General features: G+C 43.1%; 1 protein-coding gene across 19 annotated transcripts in view; it reads right to left on the bottom strand.

Moving 5' to 3' along the window:
• Nucleotides 1-556: 556 nt before the first annotated feature.
• The window catches only part of EYA3 (EYA transcriptional coactivator and phosphatase 3), a 119,038-nt gene continuing 99,500 nt past the window's right edge, over nt 557-20,094 (bottom strand). For 10 of the 19 annotated variants that reach the window (XR_012423672.1, XR_012423671.1, XR_012423674.1 and 7 more), the window contains 4 exons: nt 19,577-19,691; nt 18,415-18,536; nt 8,250-8,350; nt 557-4,750 (listed from right to left, as the gene is read on the bottom strand). Coding sequence is in view for 15 of the 19 variants with exons in the window: in XM_074015114.1 (XP_073871215.1) it covers nt 4,670-4,750; nt 8,250-8,350; nt 18,415-18,536; nt 19,577-19,691 (419 nt within the window). In the remaining 4 variants the exon portion in view is untranslated. Of the gene's footprint in view, nt 4,751-7,148; nt 7,275-8,249; nt 8,351-18,414; nt 18,537-19,576; nt 19,692-20,094 lie in introns of those variants that run through there. The other 9 variants (XM_065526557.2, XM_065526560.2, XM_074015142.1 and 6 more) reach the window with 1 other exon arrangement.

The following is a 20,094-nucleotide window of genomic DNA, read 5'->3' as shown; positions in this document are numbered from 1 at the left end:
TAGTCTGGCATTTATGGTACTTGGAAGCTAGAATCCAATTCTGTTTTCCTTCATTGACTAAAAGGCAGAAAGGCTTCGTGACTGTTTTCCAGACCAGAGGGATGCAGCCAGACCCAAATCAGAGAAATGAAATGAGAATAAGTAGTTGATGTGACATGAAATCAGGGCAAATCAAATGAGGTCTGATATCAGTTTGCTAGTTTTATCGTTTTTGTGGTTTAAGTGCAGCGCGGCAAGGTACTGATTTCTCTCCTTAATAATTAAATTTCAGCACATTTGGCAGCGAGTGAATCTTTTCTCACTCCAGTTCTAAACTTTAAAAGCAAAATATATTTTAGAAACAATACATGCTCCCATGCAAATTACTGTAAAATAATTTCCCATGTATATTTATACCAAATGGTTGGTTTTTACTTTTTTGGTGAAATGACCCAGTTACTGAAAGGGTGACATCTTTCTAATGAACTCTTTAGAATTTTTATGAAGCCCTAATTAGGACCCCACATAGCTGGGCAACTATGCTGATCCTATTCAGAAAAGACACAGGAGCAAACTATAGAAAATAAAAACTTTATTTTTTCAAGTTTATAAGATAGTTCCCATTACATATAACATTATGGTCACGGATTCTACAGCCACAAATGCCCGCAGTCACATAAATATACCAATCCGATCAATGCCTTTTCCTGCTAACAGAGGCACCTGAAGTCCAGAGGGAGAGTCGCATTTTGAGTAGAAGTCGTCCTTAATGGGAGGGCTCCTGTCAGTGCATTAGGAACTAGCCAAGGAGCCTTGCTTGCCAGAGCTGTCTGACTCAGGAGAGGAAGGGAAAGATGGCCTGCTGACTGGGGCCGGGGCAGCACTACATTTTCTCTCTTGTGGTTTAAGATATTTTAGAATCTCGGAATTCAGACCCTATAGTGTGAATATCTGGGGAGTTCTAACTTCTGGATGAAAAAGGAAACCAATTTAGTGGTAAGAAATAGAAGCCTGCTTAAGAGGGACCCTAACTGCCTCCTTGAGGAGTAAGGAGTCAGAGGAAGACCCTAAGCTCACCACTTGTTAGCCTAGACCATTGCTCTACCCCATACTCCTCTCCCCCGTGGTTCAGTGACACTGACAATCATTCAAGGTAGTAAACATCTAGAAGCTCCACATGCTGCAGCTAGAGTTTGTCAATCAGATTCTATTTGGAGCTTTAAAGCTGAGTTTTTGTAAACTGCGAACAAGCTGTGGCATCAGTCTCTTGGGACAACTCACTAGCTTTACACTAGACAGGAACACCCCAAATCAAACAAAAGCCCAGATAGGCATCTAAATCTGGAGCAGGTGTCCATTCTTCTGGACACTACCAGCTGCCCCAGGGGCACTGGACAGGGTGATGCTAAGGCACAGTCAGTTTTACATTCGAAAGTCAAGCCACCTCCTCAACCCAAGACACACCTCACTCCAGACCTACTACTAGAGAGAGCCCTCACCGTGACATTACAGACCCATCTTGTGGAACCCACAGTGCCTGGCTGGGCGCAGTGGCTCATGCCTATAATCCCAGCACTTTGGGAGGCCGAGGTGAGCAGATCACCTGAGGTCAGGAGTTTTGAGAACAGCCTGGTCAACATGGTGAAACCCCGTCTCTACTAAAAATACAAAAATTAGCTGGGTGTGGTGGTGGGTGCCTGTAATCTCAGCTACTCAGGAGGCTGAGGTAGGAGAATCGCTTGAACCTGGGAGGTGGAGGTTGCAGTGAGCCAAGAGATCATGCCACTGCACTCCAGCCTGGGTGACAAAGCGAGACTCCATCTCAAAAAAAAAAAAAAAAAAAAAAAAAAAGAGAACCCACCATGCCCAGCTGGGGAAGGACTCATCATTTGGCTAATTTCATGAGGACTCTAATGAAGAGGGCCTTCCCCTTGATGAATGGACTCACAGTGTCCTTTGGCCCTCTACTTCCAACAGCTCTTAATCCTACCCACTTATTTTCCTTTCCAGATTTTTGTGTTGGGGTGGAGAAAAAGGCAGGGTAATTACAGACAGCACCATGTTCCCTGGACAATTCATTTTGGCAAAAAGCCAAGAAGCTCCTCTTTTCTCTTCCATCTAAATGAGGGTGGCAACAACCAGGAATGAGCAGAGACTGCTCTGCTCAGCCTCCTTACCTCTCTTGGTCAAGTTCAAGTTATTTTTGGAAAGAGCTAAGCTAGGAAGTCAGAGCAAGAGGAAAAAAGCCATTGATAAAAGTGAGTCCAAGTTATATTCTAAAATAAAGAGCTCCCATAAGGGTGGAGAGGGAAGTATCTGTGTGTGTGCTTGTGTGCATGGTGGGGGCACCACTCCGCAGCCTCAAAAACCTGAAGCGCAGCACAACAGCTGTGGCCTTTGTCCAGGACAAAAACTCAACAGCTATACTGCATTAGGGGGAGGGTTTGAGGCTTCAGAGTAGAGCTTCCTAAGATCAACCATCAAACAAGACAGAGCAGCATCTAAGGAACTATGCTGAATACAGACCAAGGGAAGGCCTACCTCACACTACATCTCCCTCCTCCCAACCCCACAGGAAACAAGGCCAAAGAGGCAGCCAAGTAAAGGAGCACTGACTTCAGCTACTCAGCAAAAACTTACTCCTTTAAATCGTGAGTCATGAGCACTTTTCAATGAGTTCTGAAGGAATGTGTATACCAGCCTCTCTCTCTTGCTATCTGGGTGGCCTGGCATTGAAAGGAGTCTTGCCTCTTTGTGCTGCAACATCTTTGGAAATGGGGATGCAGAGTCTCTGGCGACAAGCAATTATAGCTGGGGTTGGTCAACGATGCCTCCTTCTGCGGACCAATCCTGCATCTCAATCTGAGGTGCTTGTATCATCTGTCTCTTTGCAGCCTGGGAAAGGCTGAACTTCCTCAGCTCTAGGGAATTTTATCCTGCCTGAGCAGATGCCCAAATTGCTCTTGGAGGGATGGGGCATCCAACAATCATGGCTGGGCTGGAAGGCTGTGACTAGTGCCTGGGCACCCACCAATCTGCCCAGAGGTCGAGAGATGCTCCTGCATTTGGCCCAGGATTAAGCTTTGGGCCATGAAGTAGGGAATGATGCAGCACTCTCACTTAAATCAGGAAAGTCTGGCTGAGCGCAGTGGCTCATGCCTATAATCTCAACACTTTGAGAGGCCAAGGTGGGAGGGTCGCTTGAGGCCAGGTGTTCGAGACCAGCCTTGGCAACAAAGTGAAACCCTGTCTGTACCTCCCCTCCCCCCACAATCAGCAAAGTCTTTCTGGCTTCCTACTTTAGAATGGGATTTGAGAAGCAGGGTTTTCCATGGGAAAATTTAAATACAGCAATCTGCTCTTCAGTTTCAGGCAGAGATCTGGATAAATATATACCTGGGACATCCTTCATATGGCTTAGGGCTTCCACAAAGGAAGTCAAATACATTGGCAGTTTTGGCCAACATGTAGTTATAAGCATGTTTTTAGATTTGATTTGAATTCTTGGGTCTAATACCTGGGGACTGGCCAGAGCTGCCTGGAGGTGGACATGAGGTACAGAGGGCAGGAAAGGGGTAAGAAACTAGCATTATGATGACTAAGAAGGAAGAAACTGCAGGGGCGAGCATCTGATGGGAAATGGGTACTTCTCTGCAGGAGGAACAGGTAGAACCTTTCGGTCTCAAGAGCCAAAGAAGCTGCAATTCATAAGACACTTTAGTTCCTTCTCTCCAGTTTGGAAGCTAAGCCTCCTGGGATACAGTCTGAATGAGAGTCAAGCTGAAAGAGTTTTTAGGGTTGTGCCATTTGACTAAAGGGAAAAGGGACTGGAAAGAAGACTAAGGCTTCTAGATGGGAAATGCCAAAGTTTAAAGTTACTCAGTGTTCAGTGCCCCACAGTTCACCAGCTAGGAGATGGAAGAACAGGAAAGGAATCGTCCTAGAGAGCAGACCACTGGAGCAGCTACAGAGGTGCTACTGCCACAGAGAGGTATTTTAGATATTTCAATTACTATTTTCAAGACTTTACACACTTTCTTGCTAGAAAAAGAAAGTGGTGGAAACCTGTGTCAGAGATCAGACCCTTACCTATAAAAATAACATACACATTCGCTGGAAATAAGTGAGATTCTAAGCTAAGGAGACTCTAAGACTGCAAGAGATGTTATCATAAAAGTCTGCTGCATTTATCTGATCACCACAAGTTATGAGTAATTCTCAATCTTGTCATGGACTAAGAGTGCAACTCTGCCCCAGGAATTTCCTTTTCTTTTTCATTTTTTGAAAAAAAAAACAAACAAAACAAAAAAACCAAAACAAAACACAGAAGAATTAAAAGCACTGTAGCTGCAGTGAGTCCATTGTTCTGTCTATCCAACTGTCTCCTGCTTCTGTATGGAGATGAACACGGGGCTGCAGCTCACTCTTAGCAAAAATTGCAGCTGTTGGTTCTGATTGTGTTCTCGCCAGCATTCCATGGATAAAGACAGACAGAGAAAGGGAAGGAGGGAGGGAGAGACAGAGAGAGAGAGAGGGAGACACAGAGAGAGAGGAAGAGACAGAGACAGAGAGAGAGGAAGAGACAGAGAGAGACAGAGAGAGAGACAGAGAAAGTTCTCAGTTGGTTCCAGTCTCCAGCTCCCTTCAGGAGTGAAAAGGAGCTCAAGGGGAAGGCTCCTCATTCCAGTTCTTAGAGAAAATCAAGCTCTAAAGCCTGGTGAAGGGATACAAGGTCTCCGTGGTTTGTGATCCTCCAGAAAGGCATGTTGTGCTGGAAAGAGAGTGGGGATAGCTGGTTAATCCAACTTCTTCTGAGAGCTTATATTAAATATTTGCCCATACTCTTTCCTTAGCACACCTCTCCCCAAGGTATATGGTAACCCTATCTATCCCTGCCTCACAGGGTGGTAATAATGATCAAACAGTCATATGTATAAGGACCTTGTACATTGCACACTTTATAAATGTGAGAAATTTTTAATAAGTTTCAGTGGTACTTTGTGCTTTTGAGAGATTACCTGTTCTAGCTATTATTTTGAAGACAGGGTCTTGCTGTGTCACCCAGGCTGAAGGGCAGTGGTGTGATTATAGCTTACTGTGGCCTTGAATCTGGGCTCAAGCAATCCTCTTACCCCAGCATCCTGAGTAGCTGGAACTACAGGCATTCCAGTTATCATACAGGGTCTTAAGGATCAAATAAAATGGCCCAGGTGAAAAATTAGTATTTGATATAAGATTATATTGTCTTATGGATGGTTAATTTCTTGTAAGTTTCAGAACTACAAGACCTAAATCTTATCTATGTCCAAGACGGAGAATGTACAGATCTGGGAAATAATAATCTCATTATATTATGTAGTCAGAATCACGTCCAGAATACTGTGTGCTGTTCTGGAGGCCATATTTTACTTTTTATTTTGAGACAGGGTCTCATTCTGTCACCCAGGCTGGAGTGTAGTGGTATGAACATGGCTCACTGCAGCCTTGACCCCCTGAGCTCAAGTGATCCTCCCACCTCAGCCTCCCAAGTAGCTGGGACTAAAGGCATGTGCCACTACACCTGGCTAATACTTTATTTCTTGCAGAGATGAAGCCTCACTATATTGTCCAGGCTGGTCTTGAACTCCTGGGCTCAAGCAGTCCTCCCACCTTGGCCTCCCAAAGAGCTAGCGATTACAGGCACGAGCCACTGTGCCTGGAGGCCATATTTTTAAATTAAGTTAAATTTATTTTTTATATTTTTTGAGACAGAGTCTCGCTCTTTTGCCCAGGCTGGGGTGCAGTGGTGCTACCTTGGCTCACTGCAACCTCCACTCCCAGGTTTAAGTGATTCTCATGTGGAGGCCATATTTTAAAGGAGGGCTTTGATAAACCCAAGTGTTGGAAACCATGTTCTATGAAGCTGAGGAGATTAACGTTCCTATCATCTAGTTGAAACTGGTTCCAAATTACTCAGAATATTGAGGTCCTAGAACACAGTTGTTTTGGCATATACCCAAGTTGTTTTTTAAGCCAGCTGCTCACACATAATATTTAAAAGGCTATTAACATACAGAAGAGGAAACTGATTTGTTATGTTCAAGAATGCCAGACTAGAGGCCAGGTGCAGTGGCTCATGCCTGCAATCCCAGCACTTTGGGAGGCTAAGGTGGGTGGATCACTTGAGGTCAGGAGTTTGAGACCAGGCTGGCCAACATGGCAAAACGCTGTCTCTACTGAAAATATAAAAATTAGCTGGGAGTGGTGGTGTGCACCTATAGTCCCAGCTACTTGGGAGGCTGAGGCCAGAGGCAGAGGCTGAAGTGAGCCAAGATCATACCACTGCACTCCAGCCTGGGCAATGGAGCGAGACTCTATCTCAAAAACAAAAAACAAAAAAAAGAATGCCAGCCTAGTATATGAAGGTAGAGAAATTTTTGCTCAGTAGAAGGGGGAACACCCTAACAGTTTGGTTGACCCCTCAGTGGAACAGGCTACTGGGAACCAATGCCCTCATCCTTGGGCATATTCAAGCAAGGACTAGAGAGACTTCTGTCAGAAAGGCTGCAGAAAAGATCCTTCACAGAGTATAGCTTGAAATGGATAAAGTGGTAAGCATTTTCCAGTCGGTATATACTTTTTTTGTTTGTTTTCCTGAGACAGAGTCTTGCTCTGCTGCTGAGGCTGGAGTGCGGTGGCACAATCTCGGCTCACTGCAACCTCCGCCTTCAGGGTTCAAGCAATTCTCGTGCCTCAGCCTCCTGAGTAGCGGGGATTACAGGAATGCACCACCATGCCCGGCTAATTTTTATATTTTTAGTAGAGACGGGATTTCATCATGTTGGCCAGGCTAGTTTCTAACTCCTGACCTCAGGTGATTTGCCTGCCTCGGCCTCCCCAAGTGTTAGGATTATCGGCGTGAGCCACTATGCCCAGCCACAATGGTGTATTCTATTGTAGATGATTCTAGACATTGTCAGAGTTACCAACTCTGCTGATGACTTGAGCTGTTCTTTCTCTCCCCCATACCATTCTTCAGACCAGGAAACACTGATGCATACACCCACTAGTGTCTTTCCCAAAAAGGGCAACAAGAAGCACATTAGAATTAAAGCTTCATAACATATGCGAAAAAATAAGGATCCCTGAATTGCTACATAAAGTAGCAAACGGAAACATGAGATAATAATGCCGACTGATTACCAATCTCATACTTTATTATAGTTGCTAAGATTTCTACTTAACTGGATGAAGAGTATCAGGGCAGTTGGTTCTAGCTGGCAACCCAATGCCTCCAGGTCTAAGAAATAGAGTTGCTGGAAGAAAATAAATTGGGGTAGGGAGGGAAAGAACTTCTACAGATCCATTTAGCAGATGAGGATAATTGTTCAAAGTCACATAGCTGATACACAGATGGGATTTTAGGTTCTATAGCCAAGACTCTTTCATCTACTGTTTCGTATATCAAGAAGGGGTGACCTGGGTTGGGCGTGGTGGCTCAAGGCTGTAATCCCAGCACTCTGGGAGGCCGAGGCAGGTGGATCAGAAAGTCAGGAGTTCGAGACTAGCCTGGCCAATATGGGAAACCCTGTCTCTACTAAAAACACAAAAATTAGTTGGGCATGGTGGCAGGTGCCTATAGTCCCAGCTACTTGGGAGGCTGAGGAAGGAGAATTGCTTGAATCCAGGAGGCGGAGGTTGCAGTGAGCCGAGGTCATGCCACTGCACTCCAGCCTGGGTGACAGAGTGAGACTCCGTCTCAAAAAAAGAAAATAAATAAATAAATAAATAAATAAATAAGGGGTGACCTGAAGTTGGGACCTGTATAGTGATGGGGTTAACATCAGAGCAATCTTTCCAGGGCTCAAAGGCAGGAAAGACGTTCTCTACAGAAAGAGCTATTGGTTGTACTGTCTGAGAACTTGAATAATGGAAAAGAAAGAAAGATTAGCCTTTTTGCAGTCAAGTCTGATGCTTGAGAAGGCACTGTCTTTGAAGATGGAAGATGGGGCACATCTCAGGTTGAATGATGGGATCCCTGTAGAACGGCTTAAAGATTTTAAGATTCTTGAGTGACAGGGAGGAAAAGGAAGGGATGGATCTAAAACTTAAAAGGAAAAACTCCATCTGGAGAAAAAAAAGACCCTCTTTTTCTTTAAAGAAAAATGGGAGAGGAAGAAAGAGAAGATACTATAAATGCATAATAGATTGCTAAGATTTTGTAGTTTTTCTCATTTTTTCTAATTACTTGATGTACAACCACATAGACTATTTTTCTTTACCATGGTTACCTGTTTGGCTGCAATTTCTTCATCTCGTCCATCTCCAATCACTACATATGTGACTTTCTTTCCAAACCTTGACACAATCCTCTCAAAGCAGCTCTCCTTACCTGATGAGAAAAAGAAATTTCCTGTTAGAATACTCTTTTCAAAACCAAAGAAAAGGGCTGCTGCTAGGTTCACCTGCCTGTGCTTAGGTGGACTAAATGACAGTCCACGTAGTTTGCTTTCTGGGGAGTAGGGATGGGAGCTAGAGATCCAGTAGACCCTCTACCCAAAGAATGTGAAGTTGTGCCATTAAAACAACTTGGCCAGGCACAGTGGCTCAATGCCTGTAATCCCAGCACTTTGGGAAACCGAGGCAGGTGGATCACCTGAGGTCGGGAATTTGAGACCAGCCTGACCAACATGGAGAAACCATGTCTCTACTAAAAAACAAAATTAGCTGGGCGTGGTGGTACATGCCTGTAATCCCAGCTACTCAGGAGGCTGAGGCAGGAGAATCGCTTGAACCTGGGAGGCGGAGGTTGCAGTGGGCCAAGATCGCACCATTGCACTCCAGCCTGGGCAACAACAGTGAAACTCTGTCTCAACAAAACAAAACAAAACAAAACAAAACTTATTTTAACCTTCACATTGAGGGTGAAGTCCCTAAGATCTTAGTGGGAGGGAATTTCTATAAATGGGAGGGATTCATAGGTTTAGTAACTTGCCCCTAGATCACAAACAAGCAAGTAGCTAGAAGTTGGGGCCCCTGACTCCAAATCTAGGCTCTGATCATTGTACCATAATGAATGAATGATTTTTGAGGTGAAATGTTTTAGGGTAGAAAAGAGAAATGAAAACACAAGGCTCTGATTTCTTGTCAGAAACAATAACAAACAAACAAACAGCCATTTCCTTCCAATTCTTCATATCCCAGAAACAGTCCTGTGTATGGGCCTTATGTCTTTCGGTGAGAGAAGAGCCCCAGAATAGAATTGAGAACAGTGACCAATAAATACGGCAGCAACATTTGTCATATCTGGAACCTCCTTACTTACTACACCTTGTAGTTGTAACCAAGATATTGCATCACTGAAATAGACCTTGGGAAATGGGTGATTTAAATCAATTTCTCAGAACTGCAGATGGTTTTGAGAAACATGGCAGTGTTGTATCAAAATTCAAATCCCATCTGCAATCAACAACTAAAACATGCACAGATCATACTGCTGTGGGAAAGATACTTTATTTGTATAAATAAAAGGAAGTTATATCCCTTGCTCTTTTTATCTCCCTGCTTCTGCCACCTTCTTCAGTTAAGCAAGGTCCTAACTTTGGCATTCTTCTTCATCCTGCTCTATCAACCTTCTTGTTCCTTCCCCTTGCCCAATACAGTGACTTAGCACCAGGGTTCCTGTGTAAATAAGATAAAAGCTGCCTCTTCCTCAAGACACTTGACTGCCATCTGCTGGAAAACCATTATAATATATAAATACACAAATCTAAGATAACATAATTGCCCAGAACTTACATTTCCATACTCAGAAGTCCTACTTGGCACAGGAGAAGTCATGCAGATATATAACTGCAAATTTCTGACATCCTTACCCCAGTGGCACTTCAAAACAGATGGACTAGTCAACTGGACAAGATACTAGTCTACTCTGGGCTCAGCTGGCCACTTATAATACAAGGCTTGGCTTAGGCGCACTCGGGTCTCTCTTAGTGCTAACATTTTACATAGAATTCTCTTGCCCTACATTCATATGAGGGATTCAATCAATGTTTGCTGAGTAAATTCATATTAATCTCACAAATGATTCAGTAGAGGACTGTAGTCCAGGTCTTATGCCTCAATTCAGTTCAAACATTAAACCGTTCAACTAATAATAAATTCTTATTATGTTCAAGGTGTTGAAGAGTTCTTTAATTCCATTTCACCCATTACAGCTTTACAAACTAAGCCAACCTCCACCAGATGCACAGTCTACTATGATCTGTCTGCAGCAAAAAAACTCTTTTAAGTGAGTCAGATTTGACTTTCTTGTAAGACTCAACAAAGGCAGTAACTCATATTTTGAGGGTAAGAACACAGACATTTTCATTGTCCTGGCATGCAATGATCCAGGATGAAACATACTCTGTAATGTCTCCTTTAAAAGGATTAAGAGGCCAAGAGAGTTATTAACAGCTCAAAGTAAAGAAGCAGCTCCATGAAAATAGGACTCACTCCAATACAGCTGGTAAAATACTTCCATTTATACTCTCAAAACAATTCTGAATACAAGCTTTCCTGTTCAGGAGGATGAGGCCAATGACTAATCAGTTAACCAAATGTCAAGCAATCGAAGCTGGTGAACTGTAAGATCAGCCAAGTCTTTGGAGAATATTAGTCCCTGGGTTGTCTCTATTAAAATATTTCTGGCCATGGGCAGTGGCTCATGTCTGCAATCCCAGCACTTTGGGAGGCCTAAGGCAGGAGGATCACTTGAACACAGGAGTTTGAGATTAGCTTGGGCAACACAGTGGGATCTTTTCCCTATAAAAAATTAAAAAATTAGCTGGGTATGGTGGTGAAGCACGCCGGAAGTCCTGGCTACTCAGGAGGCTGATGTGGGTAGATCACTTGAGCATGGGAAGGTTAAGGTTGCAATGGGCTATGATCATGCCACTGTACTCCAACCTAGGTACCAGAGTGAGACCCTGTCTCAAGAAAACCCCCCAAAACAAAAAAAACTTCTGACATTTTCAGAAATTATTTTGAGAATTCTCTTTAATGTCCCCAAATCACAGAATGGCCATTAAGAGAACCATATTTTGCTATCATTTCAGAGGAAGTGAAAAAGTATTTCTTCTCCTTGCTCCCATTTCACAGTTGTGTGAAGAAAAGCCTCAAGCCTTGGTAACTGTGGTTACCATGGCACCAGATCCCACTGCAACCTTGCAAATTAGCTCTGGATGAACTGAGACTGAGGAAAATCACCAAATAAGCACACTTACTGACAGAGGGAATGAGATCATTTACATAAGCCTGATGAGCCTGCGGGTGCCAGGTCTCAGTACAATAAGCACTACAGAAAATCTATCTTTCAGATGTGGGAGACTCAGTGAGGGCTCTGGGTTCCTATGATATACATAATGCAACTGGCAGCAGTAACAGTATCTGAAGGGAGCTCTCATATATGTTCCCTTCCACCCAATCCCTAGGAAATGAAGTAATTCAACCATACAAAAAAGCATGGAGAATTACCAGCCTTGACAACAAAGTGAGACCCCATTTCTATAAAAAACAGGAAAAGTTAGGCATGGTGGTGTGCACCTATAGTCCCAAGCTACTTGAAAGGCTGAGGTGGGAGGGTTGCTTGAGCCAGGGAGGTCGAGGCTGTAGTGAGTCATGATCACTGAACTCTAGCCTGGCGAGACCCTGTCTCAAAAAAAAGAAAAAAATGCCTACCACCAATGAAGCTTTGTAAAATCTTAACACTTCATAGTTGCTGTATTTATTTACTTATTTATGAGACAAAGTCTTGCTATGTCATTCAGGCTGAAGTACAGTGGCACAATCAGAGCTCACTGCAGTCTCAAACTTGTGGGTTGAAGTGCTCCTCCCACCTTAGCCTCCAGAGTACCTAGGATTGTAGGTACAAGCCATCACACCTGGCTAATTTTTTTTTTTTTTTTTTGAGACAGAGTCTTGCTCTGTTGCCCAGGCTGGAGTGCAGTGGCGTGATCTTGGCTCACTGCAACATCCGCCTCCCAGGCGCAAGCGATTCTCGTGCCTCAGCCTCCCAAGTAGCCGGGACTACAGGTGCCCCCTACCATGCCCAGCTGATTTTAGTAGAGACTGGGTTTCACCACATTGCCCAGGGTGGTCTTGAACTCCTGAGCTCAGGCAATCCGCCCGCCTCAGCCTCCCAAAGTGCTAGGATTACAGGCGTGAGCCATGGCTCCTGGCCACACCTGGCTAATTAAAAAATTTTTTTTGTAGAGATGGGGTCTATGTTGTCCAGGCTGGTCTCAAACTGCTGGTCTCTAGTGATTCTCCCACCTCAGCTACTCAAAGCCCTGGGATTACAGGCGTGAGCCACTCCACCTGACCCTTATAGTTGCTTTAGATTAAAAAAAAAAAAAAATCAAGACATTACAGAACTTCTCAAATACCCCTAAAATGTAAATATTTTAAATCTTTATATAAATATTACATACTGTACATTTATCTGTCTACAATGTTTTTTGTTCATCAGTTTTTCTTTTTTTTTTGAGATAGAGTCTTGCTCTGTTGTCCAGGCTGGAGTGCAATGGTACGATCTTGGCTCACTATCATCTCTGCCTCCTGGGTTCAAGCGATTCTCCTGCCTCAAGTGCCCGAGGAGCTGGGATTACAGGTGCACACCACCACGCCCAGCTAATTTTTGTTTTTTGTTTTTTTTTTTTTTTGAGACAGAGTCTCGCTCTTGCCCAGGCTAGAGTGCAGTGGCCAGATCCAGCTCACTGCAAGCTCTGCCTCCCGGGTTCACACCATTCTCCTGCCTCAGCCTCCTGAGTAGCTGGGACTACAGGCGCCCGCCACCTCGCCCGGCTAGTTTTTTGTATTTTTTTTTTAGTAGACACGGGGTTTCACCGTGTTAGCCAGGATGGTCTCGATCTCCTGACCTTGTGATCCGCCCGTCTCGGCCTCCCAAAGTGCTGGGATTACAGGCTTGAGCCACCGCGCCTGGCCTAATTTTTGTATTTTTAGCAGAGATGGGGTTTCACCATGTTGGCCAGGAAGGTGATCCACTCACCTTGGTCTCCCAAAGTGCTGGGATTACAGGCGTGAGCCACTGCACCCAGCCTACTGTTTTTCATATTAATCCTTATAAGTATATGTAATTTTACTTCATCCACTTTTAACTGCAATATAGCATTCTGTTGTTTGATTATATCTATCAATTTTCTGTTCATGGACAGTTTTACAGACCAGTTATTTTCTATTATGAATAAGGGTGCATCAAAAAAATCCTTGTACATGTCTCCTTGTGCATGTGAGAATTACTCAAAGGTAGAGGTTAGCAAACTTTTTCCATAAAGAGTCAAACAGTATATAGTATATATTTCAGGCTTTGCAGGCCCTATGGTCCCTGTTGCAACTATTCAGCTCTGCTACTATAGTGTGAAAGCAGCTGTATAAATAAGTGGGCATGGTTTCAATAAAAACTTACACAAACAGCCGGAGGGTAGGATTTAGCCCATGGACTGTAATTTGCAGACCCCTGCTCTGAAGTATATATATATATATATATATATATCTTTTTTTTTTTTTTTTTTTTTTTGAGATGGAGTCTCGCTCTGCTGCCCAGGCTGGAGTGCAGTGGCCAGATCTCAGCTCACTGCAAGCTCCGCCTCCCGGGTTCACGCCATTCTCCTGCCTCAGCCTCCCCAGTAGCTGGGACTACAGGCGCCCGCCACCTCGCCCGGCTAGTTTTTTGTATTTTTTAGTAGAGACGGGGTTTCACCGTGTCAGCCAGGATGGTCTCGATCTCCTGACCTCGTGATCCGCCCGCCTCGGCCTCCCAAAGTGCTGGGATTACAGGCTTGAGCCACCGCGCCCGGCATATATATATCTTAAAAGTGGAATTGCATGATCAAAGGGTTATATACACCTCAAACTTCATTAGACATTAACGTTCTCCAAAGCAGGTTATATCCATTTTCAATTCCATTTGCAGAGTCAGAGTTCCCATTACATTGTTAGATTTAAATTTTTGTCTATCTGATGGCTGGAAAATGTACCATATTTAAATTTGCATCTTCTTAATTTGCAGTTCCTTAATTTGTGAGGTTAAGGACTTATTCATATATTTACTGACAGTTTTGTTTCCCTTTTCGGCAAACTGGTTGTTTCAAGGTTTTTGCCTATTTTTCTATATTCAAAATTGTCTCTTGCTTACTGATTTGCAGGAGTTCTTTGTAGATTCTGCATTCTTTTTCTTTTTTTTTCTTTTGAGATAGAGTTTTGCTCTTGGTGCCCAGGCTGGAGTGCAATGGTGCAATCTTGCTTGGCTCACTGTAACCTCGGCCTCCCGGGTTCAAGCGATTCTCCTGCCTCAGCCTCCCGAGTAGCTGGGATTACAGGCATGCGCCACCACGCTCAGCTAATTTTGTATTTTTACTAGAGATGGGTTTTCACCATGTTGGTCAGGCTGGTCTCGAACTCCTCACCTCAGGTGATCCACCCACCTTAGCCTCCCAAAGTGCTGGGATTACAGGTGAGCCACTGAGCCCGGCAGGAGTTCTTTATAGACTCTGTATTCTAACTGCCAATTAAATGTGTTGTAAATACCTTCTCCCAAAACGTGGCTTGTCTGGTTACCTTTTTTCAAGAGACAAGGTCTCCTTTTGTTGCCCAGGCTAAAATGCAGTGCAGTGGCACAGTCACAGCTCACTGCGGCCTCCTTGAACTCTTGGGTTCAAGTGATCCTCCTGCCTTAGCCTCTTGAGTAGCTGGGATTATAGGTACTCGCCACCACACCTGGCTAAAATTTTTATTTTTGTAGAGATGGGGCCTCACTATGTTACCCAGGATGGTCTTGAACTCCTGGCCTAAAGTGATGCCTTAGCCTCTCAAAGTGCTGGAATTAAAGGCATGAGTCACTGTGCCCAGTTTGTCACTTTATGTTATATTTAACTGTATGTAAAATTAAAAGTTCCATGTAATCAATGATCTTTTTTTTTTTGGCTTTTTATACTATCTTTTGATTCTTAAAAGACGTCCATCCTCACCTTAAGATCATACAGATACTCTTCTATATTTTCTTCTAAAAATTAAAAAACTTACCTTTCATGGTAAGTTTTTAATCTACCTGTAATTTATTTTTGCATATAACGTAAAGAAGGAAAACAATTCTGCCTTATTTTTCTATATAGATAATCCAATTATCGTAGCATCACTGATTGAAGGTAAATTCCATGAGGACAGAGGATTTTTGTCACTGCTGTATTCCTACTGCCTTGGCGTTGCCTAGCACACAATAGGCACCATTATTATTTTTCCTCATCTAGTGGATCGTTTCCATTTGCATATAAAATAGATATAATTTCTCTTATGAATCTTATAAATCCTCTGAAGTCCATATACCTCTAGAGCCACTACTTCATTTTTTTGTTCTTCTCCAAACAAACCTCCTCTAAAGAGTTGTATAGTTCCCTTCTCCAACTCTCTTTCCATTCTCTCGCATTTACTAATAAGTTAGTAAAAATATTAGAACAGGTCGAATAAAAATATTGTTATACCAGTTCTATAAAATTTCAATTCTCTTAAACTACTTCCAATTAGGGTTTAATCCCGGTCACTCCCCTAATCAAACTGCATGTCAAAGCTATTAATGACCTTCATGTAGCTAAAAATAATCTTCAATTCAATTCTCAAGTTTTTTTTTTTTGAGACAGGGTCTCACTCTGCTGCCCAGGCTGGAGTACAGTGGCGTAATCACGGCTCACTGCAGCTTTGACCACCTGGGCTCAAGCAATTGTCCCACCTCAGCCTCCCAAGTAGCTGGGACTACAGACATGCTCCACCACTCCCAGCTAATTAAAAAACAAACAAACAAACAAAACAACAACTATGTAGCCCAGGCTGGTCTTGAACCCCTGGGCTCAAGCAATCCTTCTGCCTCAGCCTCTCAAAGTGCTGGGATTACAGGCGTGAACCACTGTACCTGGCCCTTGGGTCTCATTTGACCCATCAACAACATTAGAATGAGTTGATCAGTCTTCCTTCATTCTTTCAAGACACGATTCTTCTCATTCTCCTCCTGCCTGCCCAGGCGGGAGTGCAGTAGCGTGATCTCGGCTCACTGCAACCTCCACCTCCTAGGCTCAAGCAATTCTCCTGCCTCAGCCTCCCAAGTAGGTGGGATTACAGGCTCACGCCACTATGCCTGGCTAATTTTGTATTTCTGGTAGAGACAGCGTTTCACCATTGTGGCCAGGCTGCTCTTGAACTCCTGACCTCAAGTGATCCACCTGCCTCGGCCTCCTAAAGTGCTGGCATTACAGGTATGAGCCACTGCACCTGGCGTCTCTTAACAATTATTATTATTATTATTATTATTATTTTGAGATGGAGTCTCACTTCATCACCCACGCTGGAGTGCAGTGGTGTGATCTCGGCTCACTGCAACCTCCGCCTCCCAGGTTCAAGGGATTCTCCTGCCTCAGCCTCCTGAGTAGCTAGGACTACAGGCATGTGCCACCACACCCAGCTAATTTTTTGTATTTTTAGTAGAGATGGGGTTTCACTGTGTTAGCCAGGATGGTCTCGATCTCCTGACCTCGTGATTCACCTGCCTCAGCCTCCCAAAGTGCTGGGATTACAGGTGTGAGCCACTGCACCTGGCCTCTTAACAATTTTTAAGTGTAAAGTTCCGTCATGTTAACTATTGTATAACAGATGTCTGGAATGTTTTCATTTTGCATGACTGCAACTCTACATCTGTTGAACAACTCCCATTTCCCTTCCCCTCCAGCCTCTGGCAGTTATCATTCTACTTTCAGTTCTATGCATGTGATTACTTTACAAGTCTCATATAAATGTAATCACATAGTATTTGTCTTTTTGTGATTGTCTTATTTCACTTTTAGCATGTCTTCAAGGTTCATCCATGATGCTGCCTGTGACAGAATTTCCTTCCTTTTTAAGGTCAAATAATATTTCACTGTATGTGTATACCACAGTTTGTTTATCCATTCATCCACATTTGACATTTGATGTGCTTCTAAGCTCTGAACTATTGTGAATAATGCTGTTATAAACATGAGTGTGCAGATATCTCTTTGAGACCCTGCTTTTGGATATTTGGATATATTTCAAGAATCTGAGACCCAATTCTTTTAGATATTTACCCAGAAGATTACCCTGGCTGACCTCAAACTCCTGGGCTCAAGTGATCCTCATGCCTCAGCCTCCCAAATACCTGGGACTACAGGTATGCACCACTGTGTCTATCAACAGTTGCATCATTTTACAATCTTACCAACAGTGCACAAAGGTTCCAATTTCTCCACATCCTTGTCAATACCTTTTATTTATTTATTTAGAGACGAAGTCTCGCTCTGTCACCCAGGCTGGAGTGTGGTGGCACAATCTCGGCTTACTGCAAGCTCCGCCTCCCGAGTAGCTGGGACTACAGGCGCCTGACAACACGCCCAGCTAATTTTTTGGTCAATACCTGTTATTTTATTTAAGACATAGGGTCTCATTCTGTCAGCCAGGTTATAGCACAGTGGCAAGATCACATAGCTCACTGCAGCATTGAACTTCTGGCTCAAGTGACCCCCCAACCTTAACCTTCCAAGTAGTTAGGACTACAGCTGCGTGTCACCATGCCCAGCTAATTAAAAAAAACCTTTTTTTGTAGAGACAGAGGTCTGCCATGTGGCTGAGGCTGGTGTTGAACTCCTGGCCTCAAATGATCCTCCCGCCTCAGCCTCCCAAAGTGGTGGTAATACAGGTATGATTCATCTTGCCTGGCCACCATTTTTAGGTATACAGTTTAGGGCTTGCTTTTTAATCTAGTGCTTTTTCTATTATACTACATACTCTCTGTGAAAAAGAGAAATTTGAAATGAGGCAAAAATAGATTTCTAAGCTAGATATTATGTTCTTTCAAATATTATCAAAGAGCCTGCTTATGTAACTTACTAGCTGTGAGAATTTGAGCAAGCTATATAACTACTAAGCCTCAATTGCATTACCGAAAATATTAGAAGACTGTTGTGAGGATTATAGGTATTACATATAAAGTGTCTAACAGAGGGGCTAGAAAATAATAGGTGCATCATGAGTAGAAAGTTTTATTGCAGGCCGGGCGCGGTGGCTCAAGCCTGTAATCCCAGCACTTTGGGAGGCCGAGACGGGCGGATCACGAGGTCAGGAGTTCGAGACCATCCTGGCTAACACGGTGAAACCCCGTCTCTACTAAAAAATACAAAAAACTAGCCGGGCGAGGTGGCGGGCGCCTGTAGTCCCGGCTACTCGGGAGGCTGAGGCAGGAGAATGGCGTAAAAACCTGGGAGGCAGAGCTTGCAGTGAGCTGAGATCTGGCCACTGCACTGGGCGACACAGCGAGACTCCGTCTCAAAAAAAAAAAAAAAAAAAAAGAAAGTTTTATTGCAAGGTCAGTAACAAGAAACAGCATAGAAACCATACCAATTTTGGTAGCACTATAGATGTTCTCAATAGGAAATATTTCTCCTAGTCCATATAGGAGAACCTTGGCCAGGGCTGGAACCAGCTGGGTGGTAGTAATCAGAACATTCACACAATTCTTTCTAGAAGGGAGTAAAAGGGAAAAGAAAAGGTGAAACTAAACCAACCTGGGAGCAAGAATTCATATGTGCCAACTCTTTAGAATTTAATTATTAAAAATTAACCTTAAAGGACCTGGTATGATACTGTTCAGAGCCAATGTTCAGCTACTACTCATTATTTCATGTTCATTTACTTTCTATATTAAAGGGCAGAGGTTCTACTCATTTTTGTCTCTTAGTGGACACAGAGCAGCAACTTAGTTAATTCTTGCCTTATTTCCCCTCTAACCATTCTAGTCACAAATACTTGTTGAAAAATACCACCAACCCATGTCACTGATATCGTATTTTAGAAAACAACAAAAAGTTCTGAGCTGTACTCTTTCATCTTAATGCAAGTCAGTCCATGAGATATGATTTGTGTTTGCTTTGTTCTTTATACAATAGCAACACAGATTGCAGAATACACATTAATTTTTACATGTCCTTTACCTTCACCAGATATCCACTCCTTGGTGTCAGTTTTACTGTTTACTACATTGTGGATCTGGAATTCCTGCTTTAAGGGAGGGAGCAATAGGGTATTGGTGCAGACACAGACTGGTGCATTTATTTCCCAGTCTAAGCTTCATGTTGAAATCTCCTTAATCTGCTTAATGTACCCTTTTTCTTTTGAATCTTGCCTTCTTGAGTGGGTTTGGATACATTTCTTGGAGCTTCATGTACCTAGGATATTCATAATACATCTCCTCCATGTATTCTTTGACGTCACCAGGCCCAAATTCCAGACTAGAGATTATGGGTTACTGAAGTTTTAATTTCTTGAGCAAAAAGTAAGGAGAAAGAAAAAGGATTTCATATATAAATATTCTCTTAAAACTAGAAGGTGTGTTGTTAACATAAAATGACCTTGCTTCCCACCTAACACAAATACTTCCCTACATCATTTGAACTCCTCTCTACCCCTATCTCAAACTCTGTTTTAGAGAATGGCTCATCCTGAACTGGAGTAGAAGAATATGTCTCTGAGAGGATGAGACCTAAAAGAACCATTTCCATACCTGGACTGGATGAGAAGTAAGGACTTTAATGCAGTTCCCAACCAGGAATCTGTTAAAACTTCAATTTCTGCTCTTAATCTCTGCAGTGCTTCCTTCCTCTGGGGACTGAGGAGGCCTTTAGGAATAAAAGCAAACACATTTATCATTTGACAACATACATTTGCTGATACTGAGAAAGCAACTTCTCAATTCAATTTAAAAAGTGTGAGTCACTGAAATACTCTACTGAGTTTATATATATACATATATATATATATATATATATTTTTTTTCCCCATGAACACATGTGCTTTATTGAATTCCACTGTAGACAGGCGAATATAAACTGCTGTATATAGGGGTGGGGTCAAGAGGGCAGGACCAACAGCCCCAGGATGCAGAGTCATCAGTGGAGTACATGGGCTCTACTACTGGCCTTGGAGGTCCTTTATCTTCTGAGAAATTGCTTGGAAGATTATCACTGAGCTAGTGGTGAAAAGCATGAGTGCAATGACCACAGGGATGTTGAGGAACAGGGT

This window comes from Macaca fascicularis, chromosome 1 (genome assembly GCF_037993035.2).
Source record: "Macaca fascicularis isolate 582-1 chromosome 1, T2T-MFA8v1.1".
NCBI classification, from domain to species: Eukaryota; Metazoa; Chordata; class Mammalia; order Primates; family Cercopithecidae; genus Macaca; species Macaca fascicularis.
This window is presented reverse-complemented; position numbering and strand designations above follow the sequence as displayed.